This window comes from Topomyia yanbarensis, chromosome 2, assembly GCF_030247195.1.
Source record: "Topomyia yanbarensis strain Yona2022 chromosome 2, ASM3024719v1, whole genome shotgun sequence".
Classification (NCBI taxonomy): domain Eukaryota; kingdom Metazoa; phylum Arthropoda; class Insecta; order Diptera; family Culicidae; genus Topomyia; species Topomyia yanbarensis.
Window position 1 is genome coordinate 369,403,092 of NC_080671.1, and position 25,459 is coordinate 369,428,550.

Genomic DNA, 25,459 nt, shown 5'->3' on the forward strand with positions numbered 1-25,459 from the left:
TGCGACATGGAAAAGGCGAAGCGGGAAGATGCTGCGAGCAGCTAATATGCTAATGATGTGCAAGGCAGACCTTTCGGATTTGCCTTTGAAAGAGCTTCGGTTGATCGGACGGGAAGCGGCGCATTTTGCGAAGTGTGATGAGGATTTCGGATGAATTATCGATACGACTGAACACGGAGAGACCCGTTGAAGGTCGGGAAGTTGTTTTTTATCTTCTTTAACACTTTATTCATGAGTGTATTGCGTGTGCTTTTATTCAAATTTATGTTGGTATGATGGGGAAAAGCCTTTTATGTACAAATTGATTTCGCTAAATTAGTTGTGAGTTTTCGGCTTTTAGCTATTTACAAGTTTGTCTGCTAAGGTCAACACGGTTGGTTGGGAATTCGTTAAGTCTACTGTATCTAGAGTTGTTGATCAAAGTTACATACTTATTTCGAGGATAAAGCTTTGGAACGGTTTTCCAATTGTTTACAATTTCTATACAATCGGTATCGTTGAATCATAAAAAAGAAGACACGTTAGAAGAAATGATTATGAAAGCAACATTTCCACGTGCCGCTTCCTACACGTTTGGATCGATTATTGAATAATTGCCTACAATTTATGTTTTGATTGTCGGTTAGCTTCCGCCGAGGAAACATTGCCCCGTAATTGAAGGCAGGCCCCCGGCAGCTGTTTCGGTGCTGTTTTTCGCCAAATGCACCCCGTGGCTGTGCGATGTTGTTAACGTCAAGCTTTGGCATGCGTCACACTCACGGTGGAAGCTTTGAAGGTGCATAATTAGTGCTTAGGGCGTGGTGGGTAGTTTTTAGGAGATTGACTCGCGGACTAACGGCTGAAGGTGCGCTAATCAGTGAAAGTGTTTTTCGGTTATCGATTATTGATCAATTTTCGGTCTCGATTGATTGGGCCGCTAGAGGGGATTGGACGGATCAATTTAAACTTATGAAATTTAGTTACTTCGTAAAGATGGCATAATTTAAGTCCACACTGCTGATCACGAACTTTTGATTTTTACTGGAAGATAATAGGCGATGAAAAGAATATTTAATTTTGAAGATTGTTAGAGCAACTCTATACATTGGGTTGTTGGTTGAAAGTAATTGAAGACCCTTCGCGGTTTTGACTGTCTGGTAAAATTAGTACCCAAATAAGCTTAAGGCTCAAGACTCTCCGGTAGAGTGAGAATGAAAACCATGTTGGTGTGCGTGTAGAAAGAATGTACTCTATGCTCTCTTTGAATCATGTATGTCAATTTAGTTAATTTCAGTAAACTGGCAATAAATAAATCTCTCAATTTGTTTGATAATCATGAGTAACTGTTTTGCATGATATGAATGTCATTAGAAGCTATTAGAAAAGCTTATTTATCTGAAACTGCATTCGAAAATGATTTTTATCGCACTAATACAAAAGCAGTTTTTGGATAGTTCTCGATATTCGATGATGATCAAAAGAATAAAAGATATTTCATGAATATCAACTAAATTGAGTAATTGGCTTCAATCTTATTTTAAAAATGGTTCAAATTTTTTTAAAACGAAGATGAAGTTGCGTGTGTTAATGAGATTTATAGTCTTACACATACCCTACCGGAGTATCTTTTACTTTAACTGAGGGATAAAACAGAGTGTGCTTAAGCGGCTTATCTTTAATCTTGATCATAAATTGTTCACATTAGTTCCATTCTTTTTACTGCATCTACTTGTGTTCTTTTTATCAGTTCGACAATCGATAATTTCTTTTCTCTAGGGCAATTTTCAATTGAAACGGGGTTTCTATAAGTGTAAGAAATATATTATAGTCTTATAATTGGCAATATGTTCCTATAGGCATCCCGCTTGTGCCTCCACTGGTAATTCATTCTTTACTGTGTGCTACCCTACCTATAAGTACCTATATCTGCACAAACACACGGCGCGCGATCGGAGGCACGAGAGTCCTCAAACTTGCAACTTTTTACAACAACTAATTAATATGGTATAATCGTACAATTTATACAGACGCACTAGTTAACAGAACAAAAACGTAAAACTAAAAGAATGGAGACTATCTGCTCGAGAGATATACACATAAGCATACAAACAAACATTCGTAATGTACAGCATAAGTTTAAAAACATTTCCCCTTCTATACTAATGGTATAGACTAAAATGGCTCGTAAATCACAAGTGAATTTTTTTTTTATTTATTTATTGGGGAAGGTAGAAAGCAGGAGAGGAAAATGTAGCGAGCGGAATTTCATTTACTGGTGCGCACACGACTTTTCGATCACAATCTGCAATATTCTCGCGGCAGTTTTTTGTTGTGTGTCGAGAAAATTTGTACCAATTGAAAAAAGTCGACGGTGGATGCATGGTTCTGAAGCTGGATTCCATTCAAGTAAAATTCAAGTGAACTAGACTTCAAATGACTTTTTTTTTCAAACCCCAAGCGTCACTATTGCATCCAAGGTTTCAACATCTTGTATAATGTGTTCAACGTTTCTTGTCCTCTGTGTGGCGTAGTAAGTCTGGTTTGTTTTGCTATAATTTCTACTTCTAACGCTGTTATTCCGCACAGCCGTCTAGTCGATATGCATGTTCGATTTGCAAATAACAAATTATTTCCGATAATTGCATGAAATAATTGATATTCGCTAGGTGATAACCGTAGTGTCCCTTTTGTGTAATTGTTTCGTTCTTTCCGCCCATTCGCAGTTCTTCGTTCTCATCACCTTACCGCGGCCTAATGATCTTCTTTACACGATGATTGTTTTTTTTTCACTGTCTGTTTCTCTCTCTCTGCCTATCTCTCTCTCGTTGGCATTACCGTTTACACAACCTGCACGGTGGCAAAGGCGCTGAACGTCACCTTCTTCGGAAACTCGGCGCTGTTGGAGCCGCGCGTTTTGATGACCGGTTTGAGCGGTGGCCGTGGTTTTGCCGTTAACAGACCGGCTGAGGTTGCCAGGTCCCGAAGCTTCTGCGAGATGCCGGTGCCGGTGGACTTATTCGGTGGAGCTATCACCTGGGGTAAGGCTGTCGGCGTAATGTACCTGTGGAAGAGGAAAAGAATGGCGGTTTTAAATGGGGTACTTTTTTGGAAGTTTGAATTAAAAGTAAGAGATATAATTTATTTATGCAAACTGGTATAGTAGCTGCTTGGACTTAACTAATAGAATTTAAGACATGTTTCTAGCGTGAGCCGGTTTCGACGTTCCGAACAAATTTAATCAGTTTTAGCAAATTCATATGGAGCAAATGTTGCTGCGACAAGAAGTGGCTTTTGCATTTTCATGCAATAAATAAATACATTATCCGTAGTCCGAAGAAATTTCAATTATCCGCATATTATTTTTTCCCAAGCTACATTACACATCTATGATTGCAATTGATACCAACTACAGTTTCTGAAAGAATAAATATTTTCTAAAAAACGCTTTTAATCCACCTAACAGTGTGATGAGACATTTCTTATAACTCCTATCACTCTCTTCGGATATTATATCGTTTGAGAACATTTAGAACTTGATGCTTCGCGATGTTTTTGATAACACATACTACATGGGATAGTGGCAGGACTCAGAGAATCGCTTAAATCAGCATAGGACAGCATCAGTGCTAGAAATCTCAAACCAAATCAATGGGAAAGCGAAAAATGGTCCATAAAATAGACATACCAACGAATTATTGTTAATGCTCTGTTAATAAAATATCTAAATTGTGGTGGTAAAACTGAATTGTACTGAGCCAAAAAAATCGAAATTTTTTTTGAATCGGTTTGAAGTTTATACTTTATTCAAATTTCCAACGCGACTGAGAACTAAGAAATCAACGCTATTTCTTGAAAAGGGCGATACTAGCAGTGACACCATTCAAATAAAATCAACATATGAATATTTCCAGACTTGGTTTCATTTCCTATTTAAGAACTATTGTGTTTTTTGCATCCTAGATTTCATGATTCAGTGATCGAAACCCAAAACTTCATAAAGTATTTGAAACTAATAAATTAAAATTTGTTTTTGCTATTGAAATTGACAAAATGGTAGTATCGCCCCTTTGGCGATTGTTTACTTTTTCGGTCCCACCTATCAGCATTGAAGTATCGCCCTTACGTTTTTTTACAATAACTACCGTTCTACACCACCGATTTCGTCCGTATTTTTTCAATAGCGATCATTGTTCCTATTTACAGCTGGTATCAGCTTGATAATCCTAAAAAAAATACGAAAAAAAACAGTTTCGCCTCTAAATTGCTAGCAAAAAAAGTATCGCCCTGTTTGTTTGCATGGAGCGTCGAGGGCGAAACTTTAAATAAACAAACAAAAATACAGTTTCGCCCGTTGTATTTTTTGCTGTAGTTTAAGAAAGCAATATCGTAGAATCAAAATTTTTAGGTTAATTTGTTGCGTTTCAAAGCCCTCATTCGCATGTATGAAAAAAGCCTTATGTTTACATTTATAAGTATCGCCCTTTTCACAAAAAAGCGTTGAAATGAAATCGCAGCTCCTGATATCACGCTATCTCTGAAGTGCATGCGTGCATAGTTCCAAATTTTACTTCGACATCGACTTTTTCTAAAGGTGACTTCCCAGTAGTATCCTTGATTTGAATTATTATCGCTAATTCTAATGCCAAAGAACAAATAAAAACCTCTCGAAAACGAACCGTTTGGGAAAATCATCATCATTACTGGAATTTTCATTTTCATGAAACTTTTCGATAACCTTCCGTCACTTGCGTTAATGCACTGGATGCACAGTGTTCTGAAAATCTAGCGAAATCGTCTTAAGGCACCAGCGGGTCTAATTCAGAGCTATCTGCGCGGCGAGTTAAATCTGTAAAGAATACTAAAAATTAATTTCTATTCCATAATTTTCAGTTCAGCAATTCGAGAGATCGTGCTCACCGCAAGCCATGAAAAATAGACTACGTTGTGAAGCGATGGTCACTATTTATTAAAAAATCACGGTTAAATAAAAAATTAAACTATTAAAAAATTTCAAATAGCTTATAATTTTCACAAACTTATTAGGAAAAATTGTTTAATAAGCTTTCGTAATATTGTGTAGGAAAAAGCTGAAAATTTCAGTATTTTCTCTATTTGCAGCATACAAACCCTTAAGTATACCAATTAATTGGTGTACGAATTGGAATAGGTTCGCCACATTTTGGAAGAAGTCTATAAAATGACCCTTTGAGAGCTACCTAAAAATCGTAGTTCGATGCAATAAAAAATCCCCAAAAATGAAATGTACCTATTAATGTGAAACACAGTGAATAATACATACAATAAAGACCCATTTTTATCAATCTCATGGTGTATTTTAGGTTGATAAAATGGGCACATTTACTAAATCGGACAATTTTTTTTCTTTATAATAAACTGAAGCTGTTAAAATATTCTTTCCGTCCCTTGATGTAGTCTGATAACTATTTCTGATTATGATGAACTTTTTATTTTTGCATATTTCCATCTTCATGATAAGGAAAACATGCACAAGAAAGGATTTACTCGAATTCAGTCTCGTTCGTCTGCTAGAGCCCATCAAACATATGTTCATATTTGGCTGATAAAATTCGGGGTTTAAATGTATAATAATAGATATTCAGCATTCGAAGAAGTTTCTTGTGAACGAGTGTAGAACGACTTTGTTTCTACTTACTTGAAGTCAGCGGCGTAGCCAGAAATTCGGTTTGGTGAAAATCGATCATACTGTCCAAACGGCATAATTCCGAAACCGTAATTTTTGAAGTTTTAAAATTATGCAGAAATATTTTTTCAGAAAATAGTAACAGAGTTCGTGTCTTTAACGAATTTGTTGAGACTTTATTGTAGTCATGAATATTAATCTGAGAAAATTCACCATAAATACTTCTTGGACGATATACCGTCAAAATTATTTTATAAAATGATGCGCTGTTTAACGTTTGTAAAACTCATTGAAGATACTAAACCTCCGAAATTGGCGGTTTCAAAATTATGCTATCTTGACTTTAAATTACTGTTTTTAAACATTGGACCTATACATATAATTGGTCATACAACAAAAATCAAATGCTCATCAAAATCGATCAGAACCTGCTAGAGTCGAATGGAAATCGTAATTTTTCATAAATTTCTCTCTACATTCGGAAAGTGTTATCCTCGTTATTAATCATATTACGTTTTCGTCTCAACTCGACGCATTCCCAAAATAAAAACCTGTTTTAATCCATCTAGTGGTGCAATTGTGATTGTCTCATTTGTCCAGACTACGATTCCATGGCTGGTTATGTTCAAAGCAATGGTGGAAATGAATATTACATGTTCAGTACGATTTGTACATACATACAATGGATCGACAGCCACGATCTTGAAATACTATGTCATACTGAAACATCGCTTGAAACCATCGGCCATGGACAAAGATCCGGGAGGTCCAGGTTCTGCCGAAAATTTTCAACTTGTTAAGAAATTTTAAACTAGTTTTAATTTTAAAGTAGCAACCCCTCACTGCAGACTCCCTCCGGGCCGGTATGATTGACGATTTCTAGAGTGATTGCATTACCTTTCTATATGAGAAAGGCAAAAATGTACCAAAGTCCAAAAAAGTCAATTTTTGTCAAACATCTCAATGTTTCATGCATTTTAAAGTCATTTGGCATCAAAAATACAAATTTGATTTTGAAAATTTTTCATTTCAGTTTATATGGGAATTTGCTGTGTGATTGCACTCTTCAACTCGTAACTCCTGAACCGGAAGTCCAATCAATAAAAAATTCAATTGCAGCCGATGGGAAGGTTGTACCTTTCATTTGAAACTAACTTTGTGCAAATTGATCCAGCCATCTCTGATTAACAGAGGTCATATTTTTTTCCACATACACACATACACACACATACATACACACACAGACATTTTCCGATCTCGACGAACTCAGTCGATTGGCATATGACACTCGGCCCTTCGGGTCGGGATTAGATTGACGAATTTTAGAGTGAATGAGAAAGACAAAAACATTTTTAGCAAATGTTGAAAGTTATGCATTTTTTTGGTGAGCAGTTCTATGTTTCATAGACATTAAATCAATTTTAACTTCGCTTCCTATTAAATAAAAACCCTTATTACAGTACATCTCTACAAAAACGAGCTCAATTTGAAAATAAATCTGAGAATTATGATTGATTACAGAACTCTGGAATTTTCTATTGGAATGTTTTCAGGCAGGAATTTGATATTGATGCTATTAGACAACTGTGAAATCAAGACCAATAGATCAGTTACATATCAGGACCCCATTCCGACAATTTATCAAAAATCCTCATGATGTTTACAACAACAGGATATCAATGTACGGATCAGATAATTGTTATTGTAATATTGAATTAAATCAGTCTGCATCAATAAATTTTCAGCTTCAATCCAATTTTTTTGTGGGTGTAGTGGGGCGGGGGGCGTTGTATGGTGTTAAACCACAAAACCTTCTCTTGGCAACGCCGTTGCTTGGAGTTATTTATTTCGCTTTTCATTTTCCGATGTGTTTCAGATCGATCCGATGGTCATGAGTTAGAAAAACTGCAGTCAGAAGGTTCGCACAAATGAACATTTTTGCACTGATAAGTTATCAAGTTCCTTCCAGACAACTTGGAAGTGTTCGGTGATTATTTCTAGCGGTTGTAGATAGAAAAATGAAATACAAAATTCGTTTTATCGAAATAATGTTTGGCTTATTTCAATGGATTATTACTATATTGAACAATAAATATGCGACAAAGAGTAATCCACAAACAACAAGCCATGACTTTTAAAGTATTCAAAATAGATATTTGAAGTCTTCAGTAAAGTTATTCGCAAAAGTAAGAGCAACAAATTTGCTGAAGGCACCATTTCGATATAATCACTTCCACGAAAATTTGTGAAAATATCTCACTCATAGGAGAATTAATCAGCAAAAGCACAATACCAAAAGAAAGGGCCTCCATTAAATTCACCGAAGATACTATTGACCTAAAATAAGCCGTTTTGGCGTTAATAATAGATTACATGTTTTTGGACATATTTCTGGCAATGGGAAATGATAAAAATCTTTCGTCCGAATTTTATGTTAAATATCTCTTTTGATAATAGTCCGATTTCAACAATCTGTAGCTTGTTCGAAAGGTATTCGTTAAAGCTGTCTAAAAAATAAAAATTATTAATCTATATTGTCAATTTCGGCAGATAATTCAAAAAAAAAACTGCAAAAAACGCCATTTTTACGCATTCAAACATTCATATCTTGGAAACTAAACATCAGAATCAAAAACAAATTAATTGCGTTCATACTGTTTTTTAGTTCTTTCATTTAAAATTGGTTTGGATAAGATCGGTTCAGCCATTGATGAGAAACACGAATGAGAATTTGTCCGTTACATATACACACACACAGACACACACACAGACATTGTCCCAAATCGTCGAGCTGAGTCGATTGGTATATAAGACTCGGCCCTCCGGGACTCGGAAAAAATCTTGAAAGTTTGAGCGAATTCTATACATTTCTTTTATAAGAAATGTAAAAATATGAAAACTTCATAGAAGTGCAGAAATTTTACTTAATTATGGCATATAATTTTGAATTCGATGCGATGAGTCACATATTTTCGCACACCAATCAATTACAATTGATACTAGCTACAGTTTTTGAAAAACCAAAATTTTATGTTCTCACAAAATATTCACAAACATATGTGGAAATACGGAAATCGCATTTAAAAAAAACTTTTTTTTCTATCCCAATATTTAAATACAAAAATCGATTGAAATTGACATCAGCTACATTTCCTGGAAGCACAAAATTTTAAACTCTTGAAAATTACAATAACTTGGGAAAGAGATTTCATTTAATCAACAAATATTTCAACTCAATGCGGTGTGCTATATAATTTGATGCACCTAATCGACTGGCTACGGACTTTATTTTCCTGTAGATACCTGTGATTTTTTCTGTAATTTTTAGAATGAATGCAATGACCGATTTTGTCAGCCCCATTATGTATTTATGACTGACGAAATCTGAACATATTGGTTTCAGATTGTTTGAGACTATCGAAGGTATGAAATAAAACCCTAGAATATTCTTCGGAATCAGTCGATTATCGCATCAGTTTGAAAAATAATCGAATCTTTTTAAATATTTTAAGAACATCGACATTTTGAATTCTTAACACACTTACGCAAAGGCTTTCGCTTTAATTCCATCGTGTAACATAGGGGAATCAAATCAGAAGACTTTTTTCTTAAATGTAGCTGACAAAATCGCGTCAAAAAGCTGACAAAATCTGTTGTAGAAAAATTCGGCAGCGGACAAACACGGGGACTAATAAAATACTTTGCACCGCTCTGAAAAGAACAGCGCTAATAATTCTTTACGAAGTACCTAGATGCACTGAACAGTAGACTGCCCAGAAAAATAATGAATTTTTGAAAACTCAATCGGCCCACCCCTGAGTTGATTTCTAGTCCCACCAGGAGTACTTGCTCCAAATTTGAAGCAAATCGGACAAGTCTAGCTACCGGACCAACGTGCTTGAAGTTTGTATGGGATTTTTCGACAATTTACATGGAGAAAACCCACTTGCGAACATTTTCACCGCTAGGGGCACTGTATACATCAGATTATCACCAAAAGTGAAACTTAAGAAGATAATTTTATTATCTACAACTTTGTTGAAGACTGCAAAGCGATGCGACTCCAATAGGTAAAGTTATTAAACTTTTAACGAAGTGATGTCTGAGTCAGTTTTGCATGGGGCCTAGCAGTGCATGATAGTGTATCAGTACTAGGTTCAAACAAACTAAACATTTTTGTGGATTAATGGTTAGATTTAGCTGAATAGTATGTTCGGAAGAATTACAGTACATAATACGAGTTATGTTTTGGTTAGAAAATTTTAGTTCAATCTGTGACCGCATAGATGGCGCCAACACTAACTTTTCAACGGAGAGAGATAGAATATCGAGATGTTTGGAAGAATTACTGCAATATTCTTGTTCTACAACTTTGTAGAAGACAACTAATTTCTATCTCTCTTCGTTGACAAGTTAGTGTTGGCGCCATCTATGCGGTCAGATGTGGAACTGCAATTTTCTAACCAAAACATAACTCGTATTATGTACTACAATTCTTCCGAACATACTATTCAGCTAAATCTAACCATTATTCCATAAAAATGTTTAGTTTGTTAGAACCTAGTACTGATACACTACTATGTACTGCTAGGCCTCATGCAAAACTGACTCAGACATCACTTCGTTAAAAGTTTAATAACTTTACCTATTGGAGTCGCATCGCTTTGCAGTCTTCAACAAAGTTTTAGATAATAAAATTATCTTCTTAAGTTTCACTTTTGGTGATAATATGATGTATACAGTGCCACCTAGCGGCGAAAATATGAGCAAGAGGGTTTTCTCCATGTAAATTGTCGAAAAATCCCATACAAACTTCAAGCACGTTGGTCCGGTAGCTAGACTTGTTCGATTTGGCTCAAATTTGGAGCAGACACTCCTGGTGGGACTAGGAATCGACTCAGGGGTGGGCCGATGGGGGTCATATTTTTTTCTGTCACTCTACTGAACAGCCTTCAAGCGACTCGGTAGAACACCGGACAATGGCCCAATGAAGATCCTGGATGATGTTTCCACCAAGCAAACAAGCGGAAAAAGCTTACTGTACGATGATGTATAACAAACTGTATCACAATATCCCAAGAGCGCATGATGACGATGATGATATTGAGACATTCATCGAAACGTATACGCCGCACTAACTGTTTACTAAACGCCGCTCTAAGGTTGCCAACAAGGTTTTTGGGTAACTAGTACTTGTATTTGCTATTTGCAATAGTAATAAGCCTCCCATTTTGGTTTAACCGCAAGGACAATTTTTAAAACAGAATTTGATTGATAAGTACAGCTCATCAAAAACCAATTTTATCAATTCTGTAATGTAAACAGAGTTTTTGAATTTTACTAAACGTGATTAATTTGGCACCACTTGCATCTGGTATACTCAACCTGCATAAAACGTTGCATAACACAGGGCTGACTTTTGGAACAACTTGTTTACTCATTCCTGATGCTGGGAGATTAAAATCAAATACTCGAACAAGAACAATACAAGAACTCGTTGAACCTCCGAACCATTGCGATGTGAGGACTGTTGGCAGCACAGTCAGTTGGTTTCATTTCAGGAACAAGCATAACTCTTTGGCGAAGAATGCGGGATGGCGCATAGAGGTGCATTTGTGCTAGTAGGTCAGGAACATCGTATTCACCCAGCAGTATTTTGGCCACAAAGACTGTATGCGACGTCATTCTCCTTTCAGCAAGGGTGTGCAAGCCTAACAAACGACAGCGGTCTTCATACGGCGGCAGGTTTTGCGGATCACTGGCAAGAAACGTAGTGCGTACCTGACAAACCGTCTCTGAACGCCTTCGATCCTATTGATCCAAACAGTATGGTAAGGATTCCAAACGACATTGCCTAATTCTAGCACCAAACGCACTAATGAACAGTAAAGAGCCTTAAAACACAATGGATCACGAAATTCGCTGGATATCTTAAATATGAATCCCAGTTGTCGATTGTAGCAGAGAAGGGACGATGGTAAGTTAGCTTATTAGCAGCATTATTACTCCAAGGTGTTTGATGTAGTCAAAGCGTCGTAGCTGATTTCGAGAAATATTATAATCAAAAGCGATGCTGTTCCTAGTGCGACGAAAACTGATGACACTGCATTTGGGAATGCACAAAACCAGCATATTCCGCACACACCAGTCGTTGAGAGTATCCAGAGCGGCTTGCAGTACCAGGCAGCCGGACTGATTACGAATCACGTATCACACAATCAAACACTTTTTCAGTATGTGTCAACCTCGGATCTGTTTGTATGTAGGATAATTCGGTCGATTTCTATGATAGTATTAGTATCGAGTCAAACCAATCGGAATTCTTTCGGAATTTAGGCTCGAATCTGCACCAATATTGGCAGAAACCAGCCGGAATTACGGATTTTTTACTGGGTAGGTTGGATAGCGAAATAAAAATTTTAAAAAGCTTTCGGATCTGGCCTATTTTCCGTGTTGGCGATAAAAAGGCGAAGATTCCAGTTTGAGGTTATCTGACATTAAATGCACACCTACTGTAGTACTTTCCTTGCTATCGCGCAACAATGTAACGTCCTAACTGTATGTATACAGGGTGTTTGGTTCTTGGTTAAGAACCTCTCGGGGGGTGATAGATTGTCATATTGGGAGAAAAAAATTCAAATCTCAACCGTTACAGAGTTATTGAACTTTTAGTGTAAAAAACTTATTTGTCTTAAAATACCACTAACTTTAAAAGTATACTTTGTATTTTAAATCTTTTAGTTCCATTCGAAAAGTGAGAAAATTTCCTATTGAATGGTGTTCTCATATCTTTTAGTTAATTAGTTTTAATTGCCTTTTAGCTGTAAAGTAGTTAAAAGTTAGTGTTTTGAGGAGATTTTTGCTAATTTTCTCGAAATAATGAAGTAGGATTATAGCAATATCCATTATCCAAAAGTTGGGTTTTAAGACGATTCATAATTTGTTCTTGTACGTCATATTCCTATCTCTTCTCATTTATTTGTAATTTCATTACTATACTTTTCCTGTAACCGACTTGCAAGTGCTTAAAAGACTAATCTAAAACATATGCTTTATATCGTTATTTACAAGATTTAATTGGAAAGCTGAGAAAATGTCCTATCAGTGTATATACAAATATCTTTTAGTTAAGTGTACTAAATGATTTTTTACTAACGAAATAACTCAAAATTTGTGTTTTTTGGAGTTTTTTAATTATTCTAATTATTAATCAACAAAATTTATCGTTACTATTGTTCATTTGATGCCCCTTAATGTTCTCTATAACTTTTTATTTGACACTGTATCTCTATCTCTTTTCATTTTGCTGCTATTTAATAGTTAACACAGCATGACCTCGCCACAAATGTAGGGTTCGAAATCGTTATTTTTGCATATGAAACGATGTGATAAAAACGATTTTGCGTCGAAACCTAAAGAAGTGTTTTGGCATCACTGGCAGTTGCACCATTAGGTTTTACACCGACCGACGTAACCCCACAAAATGAGCCGGATGAACTTCGTTTGACAATTCTCGGTGGTTTGTTTACATGGAAGTTACGTGAGTTCGAATGTAATAGATGAGCACCCGTTGCACTCGCACTCACGCAACTGACAAGGTAAACAAACCACCGAGAATTGTCAAACATGAACTTTATTCACCATGAGTTCATTCGTGTCGTCATCTTGTAGAACTCAATTGCACCCGCGTCGAATTGACAGATGCAACAAATTTGCTGTCATGCTGACAGACGACGAAGTGCATCACGAATGTAGAGCGAGGGAACTGTCAGAGACAACATAAGTAAACAAACAACATAAGAAGGAAAGTAGGATAGAAAAACACCCTTTTGAAAGTGATAGTAATAGAATAGTAAAATATGTTGGAGTAAGAAATTAGAAGTTGTGAGCAAGGAAATTATTCGGATAGTGGATAGATTGCAGATTAAGCTGTACTTAAGAAACTAAAATCCAGAATACGTAAGTTTGTGAAACAATATAAAGCAGTGAATTAAAGCAACAAATTGGTGACTAGATACGCGGAGGCAAATACTGGACAAGTACGAACGGTACAGTTGAGATTATCTATTCTGAGATAAAACAAAGTAAGTGAACGTACAAATTAATTATTAAAACCGATAAAATGAAAAATGTGAATACTAAATTGTAGATAAATTGCGATAGACAGCGATAGAGGAAGGAAAAGAGGAAGCTGTAAAGTAAGGAGAACAAACAATTGTGAGTAAGACAAATAATCGATTATTTACGGTAAATTAAAATAAAGCTATTTAGTTTGATCTGCACAGTAAAAAAGGCGGATTTTCAAAAATCTTGTTTTCGCCTGCCGTCCGAACAAACTATATAACTTGCATTATTTCCAAGATAATAATGGTGATATTTATTGATCACTATTTTAAGAAAATTAACGAAAATGCTAATAATAGCACTAACTTTAAACTAATTTACTTCTAAAAGAATATTAAATTCACAAAATTAGTTTCAAGATTTTTTTCAATTCGCTTCGCTTTTTCAATGAGGCAAATAAATATAAATTTTTTTCAATCTTTACCTACATCTTTTATTTTCAGTTAAAAATGCGGGCCCCCAAAATAGGCACGGGCCTTGAGGCAGTTGTCTTCCCTGGCTCCCCTCTCGTCGGGCCTGCACTGGTACGTAGACTATGTACTCCTTCGTAAACGGCCCACAGCATGCGCTAAAATTTGCCTACTACAGAATATTTACCACCACCATAAACTTATCAGGGAGAATTTTTGATATTTCTGCCAGGGCCGAATATCTAATAGATTTAGGAATTTTTATCTTTGGCTCGGAAAATGATCACACAGGGCCCGGTTGTGGAAGTACCAAGAATGTGGTACGTAGCATAATAGCAGTACTTCGCTTTGTTTAACAATTTACAGGCTCATAACGAAAAGAAGCACTGCAGCTCGAGTAACTGTTATACATATACACAAAGAAAAAATGCCAATACCTCTAAGAGGCGAATAAAAGAGAGCTTAGAAAGCAGATAAACAAGCTTTGCACTATATGATATAGGGTTACACTACACGGACTGGGAAGAGCATATAAGCAGCCCGAGAGTCACCGTACGAATGACGTAGAATTTTTCAATGATAGAACAGATATGAGATATGAATGAGTTGTAAAATTTGAATGGCTTGTCAAAAAGATGCAAAAATTTTGAATATGTAAGAATGACTGCAATCGTTACTGAATTTTAGGCCCGAAAATAAAATATCGTTCGAATGCTGCAATCTCAATGACATGACATGTGGTTGAACAGAAACCTATTCACGAATGGTTTGCTAATTTTCCTCCATCTCGCCCGAAATCTCAGTGACAGCTGCATAACTGAGCAGATGTAACCGTAAACAATACATTCTAATGAGAAACTAGGCAATATTTGGTCAATTTCGGCCAAGTATGAAATAAGTTAAGCATATTTAAAAGTGTCGCAGCCCCCAACCTGGAATGGTCCCTTGCTCTAGTTACTATGTAACCCACCTTTCCAAAACTAATTACACGTTGTGGAATACTGACTCAGTTTTCATTGGGGGATTGTCATCGATTTCATGAACTACCAATCGTATAATATCAACGTTGTTTTGTTATAGTGGATTGAAAGGGAATGTTTTAGAGTCAGAGGTTGTTTTGTTTAGAAATCAATCGTTCGTGATTGGATCTTTGGAACTTAGAACATTGAATCTTTGAATCTTTGCATCTTTGGATCTTCGGATCTTTGAATCTTCGGATCTTTGGTACGACAATTGATATATTGTCAAAGCTGTGCATTATAATTTTATATTATGATGGAATTTATTGCAACATCGCCAACATTTTGCATTAACTATAAAAAACTTGTTTTTTTTTTATTTCTAACTACGATTGTAAAAGTTATCACTCCCACAAACTGGAAGCACGTGCTAGGGAAAAATTCACGGTACCCAAGTAAATTCAAAAATGTTGTACTTTTTCAGTGCCACGGTGTTCATAAATGTCTGTTATAAACTTATTATTTAAGTGATAATCGTAATATTATTTTTTTATCATCTCCAGTAAAAATAAGAACTAAGTATATGCGTAGCGCTTGGTATATACTTATAGAAACAAATGCTATTGTTGTTCAGTTATTAAAATAGGTGGATACAAGAAAAAATATGGTGCGCTGCATAAATTTTTTTTTAATCTGTGGGATTTGTTTTTTAGGCGCACAGGCAAAGGTCTATTTGTCTGATAGTTGATAATCTCAATTAAACAGTACAAACGAGCATTAACGAAAGAATATATAAAGATCTAACCACATTAGCCATCCTGTCGTAACCATCATTAGTCTACGGAAAACTTCTATTTGCCAAAGCTTTCTATAATGTCTAACCATTCACCTTTCTCGTGTGCGCAATTGGAAGTTATGTGATTTATTACAATAATTATGAAGCAATTAAGCGCCGCTAAATATGTTTATGAATATGAAAAGCTGCTTAGCGAACGGGCAAACGCTTAAAAAAAGACACAATATCCATGATTTGTTTGCTCTCCTCCTACTCGAGTAACCGGTGCGATATTTTTCACCGGAGGAAAGCGAAGGGTGAAACTTATGGCAAAACTAAGTACACCTAATAGGGCATAATGATCGTTTAATATGGCGGCTTGTTTGGGGTTGCCACTGGTGCTACCTTGAAGTATATGGATGGGAAGCGTAGTCTCTGAAGCAACAAACTAGTGACTGTCCCTTGCTCTTTAGATTCGAGTCTGTTTACTTAGGCCGGTGATGACGTGAGACCGGGCTCCTCGGTAAGCGGTATGAAACAAGTTCCATAATACGTTCCCTCCTTCGGGTAGGTGTTTATTGGGTAAGCAAAAGTCAGTCGCGCTTCCTGTAGGACAGACACTTTGCTCGGTACCAATTTCAGCGCAACAGTCAATTTGCAGGTTCGAACTAATTGACCTGCCGCTTGCCGTAGTTCCCACCGCGTCCAACGATTGTCGATTATGTAAACTGTCAATCATGCACCCGTACAAATCACACGCGGTACTTAAAGTGAGAAAACCAACTGAGGCTACCCTCTTGGCTTACCGTTTACGATCTGACGTGATGTCGATCGTATTTGCATCTCGTGTGTTCGAACCGTTTGAGCCGTGTTTCGTTGGAGTTTAGCACACTCTTCGTGCAGATCTTGTTACATGGTGGAGCGGTAGGGGGTGGGATTAGGTAGCATAACATTACCGCGCGTCACTTATGTGGCCACTTGTACTACTAACATGTTGAATCTAACTGTAAGGAAGGACTTTTGCTCGGCAGGTGATTCACACGGATCTCTTAACGAGTCATGCCTCTTTTCAAAGTCAACCTTCTCAATCAGCCCTTCACGCCGGAAGCCATTTTCAATATAGTCTCACCAACTTGGATTACGAAATCGAATTGAACTGTTATCTTACTGAAAAAATAGCCAGCCATCAATCAGGATTGTAAGATACGAATAAGACATTATTCTTTTCTTGGTATGATTTGTTGTCGTGAAAAAACGTATCAGTTTTAGTAAATTATAAATTGTGAATCTTTCGATTTTTTAGTTTGAATCTGATCCGCTGAGTCGATTGGAGACGTACGATAATTTCTTGATTCTTCCAGATTGTCGACCTGTCTATCGTCAGGAAGTTTTCACTGTGTATATCTGGCATTGCAGCCATTGGCGTTGATTTATATTTAATAGCGACCCACGATAGCCGAACCCATGAACGAATGGGTGAAATGATAGGTCGTGCTGCTACTGAACTCCAACTGTTTGCTGATTGGTTTGCATAACGTCGAACTGGAAAGAATTTTCCGAGAATATACACTCGGCGATACCACCGAAGGGCTTGTGACCACTACCATTGACTTGTTTCAAACAAGTTCTTGCTTTACTCGGCGATGCAGTGCATCGTAAGATAAAAAGTTGTTGGTACAATATGGCCTACGGCTGTGGGGCAGGTTGAATGATTGAGATTAATGGAATAGTTTGTTCGGGTGATAATTACTGTTTACTACTAGGTGCTTGGCCGGACAAAATCAGGTTTGATTGCTGCAGACAGGAAGCCGATCGATTTGATGAAAGTAACTTGACTTGAAAGGTGCTAGTGAATGTTGCAGTTCTTTTTTTGCATTTATGAAAAGGTAAATGACACTTTGTATTGCAGAAGATTTAGATGCATAAATATCAGCAGTTCATTTTACACGATCGATGACGATTTGAGTTCTGGGGTGAAACAATTACAAAAGTCAACAGAGTTTATTTATTATGATTGCACAAAAACCGATACCCTATGTATTCATTCAAATGTTAAAACACTGTAAACATAAATTAGTAAATAGAATGAAATTAAGCGTGCAATGCCCGAGTTCATTCGTCGTTTTCTGCAATTAAGTTTTTGCGTGTATTGTAAACAGTAGGTTTCGTTCATTTCATGAGCTGAATGGCCGCTTGGTGAACGAAAGTTTTCGTAAATTTTATATATTCAGTGTACATTGCACTAATGTTATCGTTGATAACGACATTATTTTTAGTGAATGAAACGAAATATATTACGTATATTACGAACGATTTTGTTGGTTGCACGAATTCATTTTTTTTGTGAATTATTCCGGAAGAGAGAAAAATTAAAAACTTACAAAACCAACGAACAGTTCGCGATGGCTCAACTGAATCCGGCTAAATCCGTATTGCTCCGGATGCTGGGTCAACTGGAAGCGAAAGAGATTCAGAAAATCTTCCTGAAGCCGGTGGACACGGATACCTTTACTAAATAGTCAGACCGAGACCATCGTGATGATCAACTATTATCTAAGTATTGCAACAAGGACACCATATTGAACCTCTATTGAAGCTCTTTCGACGTCGAGGGTTTGACGAAGGGTGCTCGTAAATATTATAAAGACTTTCGTATATAGCAGCGAACAATTCGTTTTGCCTAATGAAGCCGTTTCGTAATAAGCCAACGAAAGTCATTTCGTGGGTTTTACGAAAAATTCGTAATAAAAAATAAAAGTGTTTGAATAGAACTACGAACGATTCATCATATGAACGAAAACTTCGTATATTTTATGAAAATTGTCTGTACGAAACTAATTCGTAGCAATTTACGAATATATTCTATCAGTTTGGTGCTGGCGTCATCTATGTTGTGAAATGAAAAAACTAAAATTTTCTAAGCCACAAATGATTCATGTTATGTACTAAAATTCTTCACCTATACTATTTAACTAAACCCAACCGATTTTGAACAAAAACATAACGATTGGGGTTCGGCTGGTTATTCACAACGATGCGCTGTTAGAGCCCATGCAAAACTAACACAGGCCTGACTTCGTTAAAAGTGAAATAGCTTCTAACAAAGCTAGATTGATATGCAGCTTTCAACATAATAGGAAACAATTAAGTATCTTTCTTATTTGCACATTTTATATTTGCTGTATCAATTTTGTTGGCTATTTTCAACAAATTTAAGACTCAATGCCTTCTGCTGGCAGGAGTTGGGCGTATCACCCAAGTCTACAGCATCGTCGTTGACAGATCCTCATCATCATGTTTTACAGCCGACGCCATTTGTTACACACGAGGTAGATGTGTATTGTGCGATTTTTTTCTGTTTTCATGTGAAAGAACAGAACAGTGCTGACAGTCAGTGCTACAATGCGCAGGAACGTGAGTTTAAATTTAGGTGAGTCCGTTACATTTTTTTCATTCTACCTAAAATCGTGCAAGTGTTTATATGACTTATCCACTCATAACTAACTGATAACAATCTTGGATGAATAAGGTATTGGTTAGTAATCTGCTCATGCGGGCTCATTTTTTAATGCCAGCTGTTTTTTTTCAAATACGCATTGTCCATCAACGCACATGCACTAAAACCTCAATTTACGAACTCGTTTACGAACCAAATTCGAAATAACGAACTCTTTTTTTACGAGCCTAGTTCGTAAAAAAAGTTTGAGCGCGTACAGTACAGTATGAAGTTGAATTTACCATATTCTTAAGTGTTACTAATAATTATTGGGTATTTTTGGAATTGGGTTGCATGATGGAGATCGATGTCTGAAGCCATTTTGAAATCCTAGATGGCGACTTCCTGTTTAAATAAATTCTCAAGAATATGAGCATTTTCGGAATTGAACAATGATAGAGTAGATATAGATATGTGCTACTTCTTTTGTTTACATTGGACGCTTGGATTGCTCGCTCTTGCAATAAACGATAATTAGTTATGAAAACTTTAAGTTAATATCTAGAAAAGTTTATTAACAGTATCCAGTTCCGAATTGTATCAGATCCTTATAGTCAGTGATTTGTTGTCTGGAAGAAGGGAAAATGGCAAAAACCTAAATATTATTACTGCCATTGTTTCAAACGTGCCACATTCGTGCTCATTATTACTAGCGAAATGAACTGCAAAAAGTGTAGCCTGCCGATCGATGGCAAAACAAATCCGTACGCAGTGTGTGAAGGAAAATGTGGAGAACGATTCCATGCAGATTGTGTGGGGCTTACAGAATCACAAATTGATTCATTCTCTGAAAATGTCCTGTGGCGCAAGCATTTTTTTCAATATACGCGACACTATGGTAGTGCCAGAATCAGCCAATGCAATTTGAGCAAGAACTGAAAAGTCTCAAAGCCGAAGTTGCTGGCATTTTGGATACGTTATCAACTATTGTTCCGTATGTCAAACGACCTCATCGTCACCATTCGACGCCAATATCCATGCCGAATCTCCTGGATAAAACAAAATTGGACACGATCTCGAACAATACTTTGGATTTGCATGCGACAAACTACTCGATAAAAGAAAATAGCGATTTTTTCCTCTTTCTTACAAACATTGAAGGATGCGTTACCGAAGGTGAAATAACTCAGCTTGTCACCTGCTCGCTAGGCTTAAATGCAGTGGACGAAATCAAAACAACGAAATTGGTCCCAAAATGGAAAGACTGCAGTACGTTGGATTATGCGTCATTCAAAGTAACAATTTACGAATTCCGATCTTGTCCGATCAAAAAATCCCAAGCGATTTGAAAATATTGAAATTTTTACGAATTTGAGGACCAAATACTATGAGAAAGGACCAAATACTATGTTTGCCAAAATGTATCTCTATGAAAATATGCACAGGCGTCCCTTTTCTTCTCCCTTTCCCACTGATAAACTGTTCATGCAACTGGAAAAACAAATGTATTTACAAAGATCTCCTAGAAATTACTAGTATTTGAAAGGATATAAAAAATTGGCCGCTGCACTGGTAGGTGGGTAGATGCCAAATTGTTCCAAAAACTAGTAATTGTCTATTTTTAGTTCATATTAAGGCATAATAACAACAATTGCAGCAGCAAATAATTTTGGCCAGGATTCGACCCCAATTACTCCTCTGTGGCCCGTTCCAAAAATACCTATACATATTGTTAGGGTTATCGGGAATATTGCTAAACCGGAAGTCGCCATCTTATTTTTTCAAGATAAAAAAAATTAACTATTTAACCATTCAAAATAGAGCCATATGACCTTCTGCGTTGGAAAACGACTAATTTTAGAAAGGTTTTCTGAAGACATTTCTATCAAACATACTTTTAATTTTACAAATCAATTGTTTCATTCATACTGCGTTGCGGTCTTGAGTTAAAGCTGAAGTAGGCTTCAGACAACTTTAGGATTATGTTAGTAAAAAATAAATACTGCAAAAGTTAAAAAGTTAATATAAGTTTAATATAAGTTCAATTTTTCATGAATTATTTCTCGGTACCCTTATTTAAATTACTTTCAGGGTGAGCAAGATAAAAGATATAGTCTTGTTCCCATGATAAAATTTGGTCGTTGCAGGTTCTTGCTATTTTTTCAAATAGTGGGTAGGGTGCTTTTAAATTTATTAAAATTAGAAAATAACTTCGTAATAATTCCAGATAGAGTTTCGCAGTCTTTCAAAAAATTGAAACAAATCAAATTAAAATAAAAAAAACTTCGTCGAAGTTACTGGATCTTTATGTCCTGTACTTTTCATTTCACAAGAAATCTATTAAAAATATAGGGTGCTTCTTAAAAAACGGTTTTGCCTTTCTCATATAAAGAAAGGCTATGCAATCACTTCAGAAATCGATTTTCAAACCGAGACCCAGAGGGCCAAGTGTCATATCCCATTCGATTCAGTTCGTCGAGATCGCAAAATGTCTGTGTGTATGTATATGTGTATGTATGTGTGTGTCAAATAAAATCACTCAATTTTCTCAGAGATGGCTGAACCGATTTCCACAAACTTAGTTTCCAATGAACGGTCCATAAAACGCTATTGAATTTTTAGTTGATCGGACTTCCGGTTCCGGAGTTACGGGTTGAAGAATGTGGTCACACAGTAAATTCCCATATAAACTGGTAACCCTATGATGTCCGAATGATGTAATTCATATTCAAATACGTTCAACATTACTTGGATTTGCAGGTCTAGATCACTAATGGCCAATCGAAGAAGTTTTGACCACATTGGTCACCTATCACAGATCTTGAGGCCCCCTGGGAACTCGTTCCCGGGCTAATGCCACACCTATTTTCCAGAAAACTCTTTTACAAAATTAATACGGCCAATGACTAATATTAATATAATACTAATATAATACTCCCAACAACTGCTATTGAATTTCATTCAGTTCAGACTTTTGGTTTCGAAGTTACAGGTTGGTTATTGCGGTCACATAGGAATTTCTCATATAAACCGGTACAATCGTAATACCTCATAGGTTTAAAATCTATTGAAATGAACATCAACTTCGATTCGCAGGCCTAGATCACTGATGGCGAATCAAAGATCAAAGATTATTGGAATATATTGTCCACTATCGATAATTCCGGAAGTCCCGAGTTCCGGACATGTTTCAGATCTTAAGCCACTTAGGTAATGACTGAAACAATTTACACTAATCTAGTCTCAAATGGAAGGTATAATATGAAGATCGGTGGTGAACCATCCATCTACCCATCCACCTACTACCTCTCAACCCCCATCCCCTCTCTCATTCCTGACGCATCTTCCCCCTCCCACTAATTATATCCTTTCCCTTCTACACCATGAAGTTAACATGTAGACAACATTGAACTAACGCTGTTTAAGCTATATAAATATTATATTCTTGTTTGTTTCGAATGTGTCAGTATCTACATGCTGCTTATCAGGTTTGTGACAGTCGTGCACTTATATATATATATATACTCATCAAGTGTAATAAGAATGTAATAGACATTTCCACAATGTTATATTGAACATAACCAGGCATAAATCATATTTTTGATAAATGAGAAATGCACAATTGCACCGCTTACCAAGGAAAGTCCCAGTCCGATTTTTATGCTTGAAGTTTATATCTGGTTTTTATATTCTAATATATTTTAAATGGGTTTTACGAAGCATTTTATGTCCTTGCGACTTTTATTTTCGGTCGCTCATATATTCTTTTTACTTAAAATGTTTGAGTAAATATTGCAAGATATAAAAAATATCGTATTTTCCACTTTTTGGTGATCTTTACAACAAAGCATGATATTTTAAATGGCAACAACGGTATTTACTGTTGAGTGCCCTAATTGAAGATAACGATTATTTTAGATAATTTGAACAATTTTTATTTTTTATTTTTTACATTTTAACGACATTCAATTAACTAGAGATTACTGGTTAGGGAAAGTTATGAAAATTAGAGCCGTAGTACTAAAGTGAAAGCAAGGATGTGAAGTAAGCAGATCGGAAAACTAGAAGTGGCAGGGTCATTAGAACAGGCCTAATATCGTACGGGCTTAATTTTTGTCTTCTGCTAATGAGGGTCGGCAGCATCACTACGAATCACCCGAGTTCACTAGCATGTGTCCTGGTATAGACAGACAAGTCCATCTTTACCGTGACAACCGACCATCATTACGTTAAACTTCAAATAACTTTGGAACTAAAAAAGTTTAGAAGTTGGTGTGTAAGAACAAATTATACTTCCCATAATAATCTTTAAGTCGTTCAAAGGTTAAAATAAAAACTACGACAGTTATATAAATAAAAGCGTTTTTAAAGAAACACACTAAAACTTACATTTAGATTTCTCATGCAATGGAAAGTATGAATTTGGCGAATTATCGTTATCCCGATAAAATGTGACATCGGGTAAGTTCCTTCTCGAGTGAGTGAGAGTTACAATGCGCGTTTTACTGATTTTTGGCGAAATATTTTGCGAATCACAGCTATTACTTTACGAACTTTTACGAAGATCTCCTAAAAAATGTTTGCTGGGATCTCAGATTTTAAGAGATCGACAAAACATGCAAAAAAATCTGAGATTCAGCAGAAAAAAAATAAGTGTTTATTCGAGCCGTCTCAAGGATTGAAAAGGAAGCAATCACAGTTCACAGTTTTTGAACTCATTTTTGAATAATCCCAAGAGTGGACAAAGTATTATATACAATTTACAATCATTTTTTGAATAAGATTGAACCGGTCTACTGTATAAGCAAGAAAACGAAAAACCTCGTCATCCCAGCACAATCACTATTCACACATACGTGATATATCGTTTCGCCACTGTTTGCAAAATGATGTAACTCGCGGTAGTGTATCTACTCACCGACTCAACTCGGTGTGATCTTCTTGAATCAACAAGATCAACATATGATCACCAAAGACGTCTTGTGCTCACCATCCATGGAAAATGGACGTTTTGTAAAGTGATCAAATATTTGGAGACCTATCTATTGGATTGCTGAGGCTCAGTGACTATAGTAAAATCATCACCAGTTGTTAGTGGAAGATTTTCAAAAGCTTGCATCTCATATCGTATTGGTTATCCTACCTCCAGCCTCATATATGACAGTAGGTACTCACTGTGGTTAGCGACTTATTCATTATTACAGAAAAGTGTTAGGGGAGAGAGGGTAACAGTGGATCAGCAGGAACTATGAAACATTCGCAATAAAATCACAATGCATGATCGGAATCGTCTAATTCCCTCATATTTCACAATTTCTAATTCTTTACACGTGTTGCTATATTTTGGAAGAGATCTGATAACTCTATCTCTTCTAATGGATATTTGTTTGTTTTGTGATAGCCAGAGTAAATTTGCAATGATAAACATTATTCCATCTTTATGAATTACCATTCATTGAATAAATGTTTAGTCTATTGCTATTTATAGCAAATTTTATGCTCAACATTTGCCACGAACAAAGTTTTTTGGTAACTACTCATGGTTCTGTGTGATTTCACAATTTTCATGAATAGACCCATTGGGTAACTGTGAAACGATGGCGTATGGGGTACAGTGATTTTTTGTTTGTTTTTGTGGTCTGTCTCAAAATGTCAATAGGTTCCGATTTTCCACACTAAATACTACTCATATAGTGCAAAATTAGTAAATTTGGCCAAATTTTGTAGAAATTGTCTCTTATTTCAGGATTGCAGCTAATATGCATATATGGTGGTTCGATGTTACGCGATGATATAGTGGATTCTTTCGTAAACAAACGATTTTCGCCTCAATATAACTTTAATTCAAAGCGTTAGGATCATTCTTCGTCAAAACAAAAGAATAAAATTTATAAGTAGAATATTTCACTATAGATGACATCGTGTATCATAGTTCCTACCCATGGGGCACACTGACACATTTTACCACCAACTGTTTATTATCCAAAAAATGTTATTTCCCGTGAATTTTACCAGCTGGAAAAAATATATGTATTAGTTAAGAACAAAGTGGCACTATGTATCACTTTTGATTACACAAATAACATGTATTATCATCAAAATTAAATTGTAGAA

At 36.1% G+C, this 25,459-nt stretch overlaps 1 protein-coding gene across 1 annotated transcript in view; it reads right to left on the bottom strand.

Annotated features, from left to right (window-relative positions):
- Positions 1-217: 217 nt before the first annotated feature.
- Positions 218-25,459, bottom strand: part of LOC131684497 (protein deltex) — a 257,608-nt gene continuing 232,366 nt past the window's right edge. Inside the window, exon 2 of the mRNA XM_058967431.1 lies at positions 218-3,040. Coding sequence (XP_058823414.1) covers positions 2,818-3,040 — 223 coding nt within the window. The 3' untranslated portion in view covers positions 218-2,817. The remainder of the gene's footprint in view (positions 3,041-25,459) is intronic.